This window comes from Rhea americana, unplaced genomic scaffold (genome assembly GCF_003343005.1).
Source record: "Rhea americana isolate MKP2758 unplaced genomic scaffold, rheAme1 scaffold_257, whole genome shotgun sequence".
Lineage (NCBI taxonomy): Eukaryota > Metazoa > Chordata > Aves > Rheiformes > Rheidae > Rhea > Rhea americana.
In genome coordinates this window covers 308440-316905 of record NW_028186376.1, presented here as the reverse complement: position 1 = coordinate 316905, position 8466 = coordinate 308440, and the positions used below count along the sequence as shown (strand labels likewise).

The following is an 8466-nucleotide window of genomic DNA, read 5'->3' as shown; positions in this document are numbered from 1 at the left end:
CAGTGAAGAAACACAGCAGGAGCTGGCTGCACTCAAGGGAATTAGGGGACTTTTGCTGCTGTCATACCCTAGGGCTTCCTTGGGGGTTTGCATCATCTATGCAGAAAGGAATAACTATGAGATGGGGTTTTTCTCCCATCTGGAATTTTACCACCCATCTGGGCCAGTGTTCACCTGGATAGTTGTACGCACTGCAGCACCTCAAGGGGCCGGGCTGTACCATGGACTATAAATTAGCCAGGCAGTCCCCTCCGTGGCTGGAGCTGTTGCTTTGGCATAGGAGCCCTGCTTTTGCATGGAAAYGCCCAGGGTAGCACTGAGGTGAGCATGGCCTTGGGCTCCTCAGAGCATTTGCAAGGTGGCTTTGGCCCCTCACAGGGGCCCGCAGGCAGAAGGAGAAGCTGCCTCTACTGCCTGCAGCTGTGTGTCCCACAGCTTGTGAGCTTCCACAGCAGCTGCCCTCACCCCCTGACAGCACTGAGGAAGGAAGGAGGCGGTTYCCCCCCCCCTCCACTTTCCAGCCCCCACAAGGAAGCTGCCATAGCAGCCCAGGTGCTGGTGTGGGGCAGCACGGGGTGCAGCTGCTGCACTCCTGCCACAGCACACAGGCCTGCTGGGCCACCAGATAGCCAGCATCTTGCCACCTGCTTCTGCTTCTGCTCAGCTAGCTGCATTTCAAACTATGATAATGTTACAATTTGCATGGCATTATGTCTTTCCAAAGTCTTTAAGGTTTTAGGATATTATCATGTATTTTACTACTGCAACTAATAATTGATTTTCCATCTCCATGACCACTCAGAGATGAGGGAGGGCAGCTCTGCAGGGACAGCAGTCAGCTCCCTTAGCACCCTTGGCTACAGCTCATTGGGTCCCAGGGTCTTTGGGAGCACTGAGATTTCTCAAGTCAGCCTTTTCTTGATCCTCATGCACTACTGGATGTTCMTCTCCTGCCTGAGCCCTTTCCCTAAGCACACCAGCCTGGGAGACCTTGTTGTCAAAGCTCATCCTTGTTTCCTCCTCCTGTACATGCCCCTTTTCACAGGAACTCAGGCCAGCTTAGCCAGGCTGCCATCCTGAGATTGTCTCCTGAACCTYGGGACAGACTGTTCTTGTGTTTGGTGGAGGCTGTCCTTCACGCCTTGCTGGCTGCCAGAGCTCTCCTGTGCCCCTCAGCTTTGTTTCCAGAGCCCCTGGGTCACTCTGGATTTTTTTTTCCAGGTCTCTGTGGTAGTGTCACAGAGAAGAGATACCGTTACAAAAAAGCCTAGTGTTATCATGGTCTGAAATGCAGCTGGCTGAGCAGAAATAGAAGCAGGTGGTGAGATACTGGCTGTTCAGTAGGCCCAGCAGATGCGTGTACTCTTGACACAGAGCGGCCCTCAGGCTGCCGCAGTTGCCTCTTCAYGGGGGCTGATGTGCAACGGGGGAACCACCTCCTTCCTGCCTCCGTGCTGTGTGGGGCAAGCACAGCTGCTGTGGGGGCTTACGGGCTGTGGGGCACACACGTGCAGGCAGCTGGGCCAGCACATCCATCTGCCCGCAGGCCACTGCAAGGGGCCAAGGCCCTCCTGCAATTGTCCCATGAAGCCTGGGGCTGGGCTGGGCTTGGTACTGCCCTYGAGGTCTCTAGCCCTGAGGCAGCCCCAGGGCTTGGCCTGTGCCGAGGGCTGCGGCTCTGAGGCACCTGATGCCAGGATCAGCCCTGCAGCAGCACGGAAGCTGTAGCAGATGCTGCCCCCAGCAGAGGACGGTCCCTGTCTGAGCAGGGCTCTTGCCAGGTTCCCTGGCACGGTGTGCCAGACTCATAGCCATGCAGGCTCAGGCATGGGAAGGGCCCCCACACCCTGCATCCACTGCAGGCACCCAGGCAAGGAGCCCTGCTCAGCTCATCAGGCTCCCCACAGGGAAGGCCAGGTGGGAGCCCACCCACCGGTGGAGCGCACGTGATGCCARAAGCAGAGCCGAGCCGCATATATGGGCATGCACGGGGATGGAGAAGGTTATTGGAGGTTGGGGCTCCGTCAGATGGGAGATAACCCTCCTGATAATGTCTCAAAAGGTGTCTGCCGCGTTGATTGGCTCCTCTGGCAGCGGGGCCTGCGTCTCTGTCTATATATTGCCCTCCCTACAGCGGGGGCCTGTGGTGGCCCAGGAGGTGAGCGAGTGCTAGGGGCTGCACCATGGGGCAGGAGGCCAATGGGATGGCCAACATCAGTCGGTTCCTTGACAAGGCTCTGGGGCTGCTTCTGTGCGTGCAGCTCTGCAGGGGTGAGTGCCTGTGGGCTCGCCAGGGCTGGAGCTGCCTGCCCTCATGCCAAGAGGGGGAGGCAGCCCTTGGGCTAGAGAGGCCACAGTGGGGCTGGGGTGGCTGCCAAGGCTCTGTGCGTGACCTGCTGGGGCAAGCTTCCCAGGGACAGCAGCAGAGACACCCTGTCTGGGTAGCCCTCGGGGTCTTGCAGTTCCTGGACTGTGCTGGGTACAGGGTATTTGCTGGTGGGGCCAAATGCTGACCACATGTGGCAGAACATATGCTCTGCCAYGTCCCCTTGCATCGGGCACTAGGCTTTCGGGGGCTGGATACGGCCCTGCCTTTCTTTGCAGCTTGCATCCTGCAGTGCCGCAGGGCTTTTCCACCATCACAGCCATATACTAGGGCCAAGGGCCAGGCCCAGAGTGGGGAGTGGAGGTCATCAGGGTAGGGGACAGCCGTGGGACACAGCCCCCAGACCAGCCTGGCAGGGTAGGCTATGCCAGACATCCRTGGCACCGTGCTGGGGCTCCACGTCCTCCTTTATGGTCCATATGGGCACCCACAGGCACCGGGGAGTTGCGGCTGGTTGGTGGAGGCAGTCACTGTGCGGGCCGGGTAGAGGTGAAGCACGAGGGCCAGTGGGGCACCGTGTGCAGCTATGACTTCGACTGGGATGTCCGAGGGGCCTCCGTGGTCTGCAGGCAGCTGGGATGTGGCACTGTGGCCAGAGCCTCCCCGTACATCCCGTTTGGGCCTGGGGCTGGCCAGATCTGGCTGCACCCCTTCTTCTGCCGTGGCACCGAGACTGAGCTCCAACACTGTCCCCACTTCGGATGGGGTCAGCACTACTGCGGCCATGACCGGGACGTGGGTGTGACATGTTCAGGTGAGGGATCGGGTGATCGCGCTGGGGTGCAGCCCCTTGGCTGCACATGGTTGGGAGCCATCATGGCTGTGCCCAGGGCCTCCCTGGGCAGAGATGAGGTACAGGAGTGGGACCAGAGCACAGCATCCTCATGCCCTGTGCGTACCTTTGGTGCAGAYGCTGTGGAGCTGAGGCTGGTGAATGGAGGTGGTCCCTGCGCAGGCAGAGTGGAGGTGAAGCTGCAGGGCCAGTGGGGGACAGTCGCAGATGACGCATGGGACATAGAAGATGCCGAGGTGGTGTGTCAGCAGCTGGGCTGTGGCTCGGCTAAAAGTGCCCACAGCTCAGTCCGCTTTGGGAAAGGGTCTGGACCAATTCATCTGGCTCTGGTTGACTGTCATGGGAACGAGTCCGCCATCTGGAAATGTGATGTCAAGGGATGGGGGTCATATATTGGCCCCCATGACTGGGATGTTGGTGTGGTCTGCCAAGGTAAGAGCCATGGGGTCACCCCAGGCTGCCTTGCACCCGGGGCCGGTTGTGCCAGCACCAAGGCTTTCGGGGCAGCCCCTCCACAACACCCCAGCATGTTTCAGGGACCCCCAAGAGACCTCGGCTTCTCTCCCTGGCAGGGTTTGTGAGGCTGGTCAGTGGGGACAGCGCCTGCTCGGGCCGCGTGGAGGCCAGGCAGGGTCGAGACTGGGCAACCCTCTGCAAGGCCCACATGGACATCAATGCCGCCCACGTCATCTGCAAGGAGCTAGGCTGTGGAGCAGCTCTGGCTGTCACTGAGGCAGAGCACTTTGGGTCTGGAGCTGGGCCCATCTGGAACGGGGGCTTCGCGTGTGCAGGCAATGAATCTCTCCTGTCTGCCTGTGCCCGCAGGCTGCCCCACAGCCAGGGCTGCACCCACGCCAGCGACGCCGGCATCATCTGCTCCCGTAAGAGTGCGGGGCATGGGGTAGAAGCTGTAGAGGGGGAGACAGGCAGTGGGGACAGGGGTGCCCTGGGCAGGGATGGGGCAGAGAGGCTGCAGACTGGCCTGTGGCAGCCCCCAGGGGTGCAGGGAGGCAGAAGGGTGTGGGGAAGCAGAGGGCTGCCATACCTGCATGCCTCCCCCCATCATAGGGGGACGGGGCATGGAGCTGTCATCTCCAGCTCCGCTTCTCCCTCCCAGCCTACACGGGCTTCAGGCTGGTGAACAGCAGCACGGCGTGCGCAGGACGGGTGGAGCTGGAGGCTCGGGGCACCTGGGGCTCCCTCTGTGATGCCAGCTGGGACACGGCTGATGCTCAAGTGCTCTGCCACCACCTCGGCTGTGGGTTTGCTGCCTCCGTGCCCCGCGGAGGGTATTTTGGGACAGGGAGTGGCCCACTGTGGCAGGACACGTTTCACTGCAGCGGGACTGAGTCGCACCTGGGAGAGTGCCCTGCCATGGTGCTGGGGATCCCYGTGTGCTCGTCAGGCCGTGCTGCTGCGGTCAATTGCTCAGGTACGTGTGGGGCAGGCCACGAGGGTCTCCTGGGGGAAGGGGACCTGGCACTCCTAAAAGGAGGAGTCTCCCTCCCCCCAGCTGCCACCAGGAGCTGTGGGGCGCAGGGACCATCTGGAGAAGCAGGGCCACGTCAGRGCAGGAGGAGGGCTGAGCCTAGGCACAAGGCAGCAGAGACACAGGCAGGAGGAGGGGAGTGGAGCCATCGTGTCCCTCGCCATCCTGTGGGGCTCCCTGGCACCTCTGGTGCTGCCATCTGCTCCATTGCTGCTGGAGCCACCCCAGGGAGGGACATGGCAGGGACTCTTTGCTCTCCCCTGCCACCCCAGCCCTGCTGGGAGCACTCACACGGCTTGCAAGCTGCAGGTCCAGCCCCTGGGCTGGCAGGGATGGGGCAGCCAGGGCCCTGMGGGCAGGCACAGCACCCTGTGGTCCCCACAGCACCTCAGGACATCTCCCCTCTGTGCGGTCCCAGGTGATGCTGAACCCCTGCGGCTGGTGGATGGGAAGAGCCGATGCGATGGGCACCTGGAGGTGGCTCTGAGTGGGGCCTGGGGCCGAGTCCTTGCAGAGCAGTGGGACACCAGCGGTGCCAGTGTGGTGTGCCGGCAGCTCCAGTGTGGCGTGGCCCAGAAGGCCTATGCTGCCCCAGCACTGGGGCCAGGGTTGAGCCCCGTGGAGCTGAGCGGGCTCCAGTGTGAGGGAACAGAGACTCACCTGGCCCAGTGCAACATCACGCTGCCGAATGCCACACTGGCGGACCGTGCTGAGGACGCAGTGGTTGTGTGCTCAGGTGAGTGTGCCAGGAAGGGCCCTGGGGCACCACAGGGGCCCAAGTAGCTGCCCCAGTTTGGGCTGTCTCCTGCTGCAGGAAGCCAGCAGGTGCGGCTGGCGAGTGGCCCCGGGCGCTGCGCAGGGCGAGTGGAGGTCTACATCCAGGGGGCCTGGAGCCGTGTCTGCGAGGACACCTGGGACCTCCGGGACGCCACCGTCGTCTGCCGCCAGCTAGGATGCGGCAGGGCCCTGGCAGCACCCGGCTCAGCCCRCTACGGCCAGGGCTCAGGGCCAGTGTGGCTGGGCGCCGGGGGCTGCTCCGGGGCTGAGGAAACGCTCTGGGACTGCCCAGCCCCAGCCCCAGAGCAGGATGGCTGCAAGCAGGGTGCCGGTGCGGCAGCCGTCTGCTCAGGTCAGCACCACACTCCACCAGGGCCGAGGGCAGTGGGGCTGCAAGATCGGCCGTGGGCCCAGTTCTCCCCACYGGTCTCCCTGCCCACCTCCTCAACACTCTAGGCAGTCCTGAGTCCTTCGCCCCACTGGCCTGGAGTGTCTGCTCCTTGGGGTGCTTCTCTTGGTGCCCCAGGGAGGTGCAGGGGAGGCCGGACAGCGAGGGTGTCTGCCTGGCCCCAGCTGAGCCGTGTCCCSTGTTCTGCCCCTTTGCAGAGCTCACAGCCCTGCGGCTGGCAGGTGACAGCGGCTGCACTGGGCGCTTGGAGGTCTTCTACAACGGGACATGGGGGAGCGTGTGCGCCAACGGCACCAACTCCACTACAGCTGCTGTGGTGTGCCGGCAGCTGGGCTGCGGGGCCGGGGGCCGGCTGGCATCTGCTCCTGCAGCCACGCAGGACTCAGGCCCCGCATGGCTGGCCTGGGTGCAGTGTGGGCTGGGGGCTGTCTCTCTCTGGCACTGCCCCTCAGCACCCTGGCACCTGCAGCCCTGCGACTCCCTCGGGGACACCCACATCACATGCAACAGGGAGCCTGGAAGCACTAGAGGGACTCCCACGCCACCCATGAGAACTGGCTACCCAGATGGCACAGCCTACACAGGTAGCTCTGCCCATGCAGGGCAGCACAGTGACCCCAAGAACCTGCAGCTCTGGCCAGTGCAGCCCAGTGGAGGGGGAACAGATCTGTCAAGGAGAGTCCTTGCCACCCCTCAACCACATGCACAGGTTGGCCCTCTCGGAGGCCAAGGGGTGCCCTCCTTGGCCCCTCTGTCCCGGCAGTCACTTACCTGCATCCCCCTGTGCATCCACTGGTCCCAGCACTGCAGGAAGGGACAAGGTCCCCAGCCTCACTCCAGCTTGACCGCATATCGTTGTCCTCGCAGGCACCCCCAGGAGCCTCTTGGAGGGTGCTGGGGCCATGCCAGTGCCTAYCATCCTCTGCATCGTCCTGGGGACCCTTCTCTGCCTGGCCTTGGGTGCCCTTGCCATGCAGGCATGGCGTGCCATGGCTCAGCACAGAGGTGAGTTGCACTGGAGGTCTCCAGAGCTGAAGCTACCAGGACAAGGGGCGAGGGCAGAGCCAAAGGGGGCTGGGGGCTGCTTATGGCTCCTGGGACTGCCCAGCCATGGGGCAGCCCGGCTGCCTAGGCTGGGGGCAGGCATGGTGGTAGAGGCTAGGAGGTCAGCACAGAGCAAGGGCAGGACCCAGAGAAGCATGGGAGCCAGACAGAGGCACCAGAGCCACTTGGAAGATGCAGCAAAGCAGTGGAGCTGGGCCACAGGGTTACCAGGGGAGAGCTGGTAATGTCGGCATCCCGTAAGCTGTGCCAGCAGCCTGGGGTTATGTCTGCCCTTCCTTTCCAGGCCCTGGCAGAGGCGCAGATGCAATCTCTGAGGCTGTCTATGAGGAGCTTGACTATACGCTGACGCCTGACTACCAGGAGGTGCCCAGTGGCTCAGGTGTGTGCACACCAGGCCTGGCAGGCTGTGACTCAACAGCCCCCCCCCTGCCGGCCCAGCCCAGCCCTGCCGTCTCTCCCCAGTGAGGGAGATCTCTGCACCAAGGCCCCCATGCACCCACCACAGCACCCAGCCTGGGAGCCCGGCCATGTGCTGGCGCAGGGAGCCGCAATGCGGAGGCGTCTCCCRGCCCTCTACGGTCTCTGCTCTGCAGCAGGCTGTCCTGCACTCAGTGCTGGCCAGGCCCTGGGGCCAGGTGGACTCCCCTAACACCTCATCCTCCAGGCTCCCCGTCAGAGGGCTCAGTGACAAAGCTGCCATATTACACCAGTGACAGCATCAAGGACAACAGCCCCGGGACAGCACCAGGTATGAGGCCAGGGTGCAGGGCTGTGTTTCCACGTACCCTGAGGTGCAGCCCTTGCACCACAGCCAGGGCCAGCACAGGCCTCATGTGGTGCCTGAGGCAGCACGGTTGCGTGGCCCTCAGTTATTTTCTGGGCTGGCACTTGTGGCTGGGGATGAGYCTCAGGGCTGCCGTCTCCATCCGAGAACTGGCAGTGGGCCCCAAAGTCAGCATCCCCAACCCTGCAGCCAGTGTGGGCTGGCACAACGTGACCCATGCCTCGGCCTTTGTTTCACACCCCCGCCTGTCGCAGACACTCCTGCCCAGCCCAAACACAGCCCCCCAGAGGGGTACGATGATGTTGCGGCCCTGGACCCGGGAGAGGCTGCTGCTCCAGAGCCGAACGACGGATGTGCCTCTGAGGTGGCAGGACTGGGAGATAAGAGGTGCCACAGCCTGCGTGACAGCTCCACGGGGCTCAGCGAGGGCCAGCTCCCTGCTGGGGACAGCAGGCCCAGCCCCGTGGAGCTGCCGGGAGCTGCGAAGGACACTCTGGCCTCAGCGCCATGGGACATGAGCTACGATGACGTCGGCGTCAGCGACCCCAGGGCGTCACCATGAGCACAGCAGGGCCACGCTGCGGGAGTCCCTGAGGCCACGTGCAGCGCTGCGGGGCTCTGCGCCTGCAGAGCCACAGCCCCGCCACGGAGGGGATGGCCCACCTGACCGCCCGCCCGCTCAGGCCTGTGACTAGGAGAACCGCCTCCATCGTCCCTCCCACACGGGCCTCTGGGTGCTGCCCGAGTTCACGTGTGCTTCCAG

General features: G+C 63.4%; 1 protein-coding gene across 1 annotated transcript; it reads left to right on the top strand.

The window, feature by feature from the left end:
- Positions 1 to 2204: 2204 nt before the first annotated feature.
- On the top strand, positions 2205 to 8466 carry LOC146594529 (scavenger receptor cysteine-rich type 1 protein M130-like). Its single transcript, XM_085307406.1, has 12 exons — positions 2205 to 2271; positions 2820 to 3140; positions 3297 to 3611; positions 3752 to 4060; positions 4297 to 4611; positions 5087 to 5404; positions 5483 to 5797; positions 6052 to 6438; positions 6722 to 6859; positions 7203 to 7298; positions 7584 to 7667; positions 7958 to 8466. The coding sequence occupies exons 1-12, from the start codon at positions 2205 to 2207 to the stop codon at positions 8263 to 8265; spliced, it is 2973 nt and encodes a 990-aa protein (XP_085163532.1). The 3' UTR covers positions 8266 to 8466.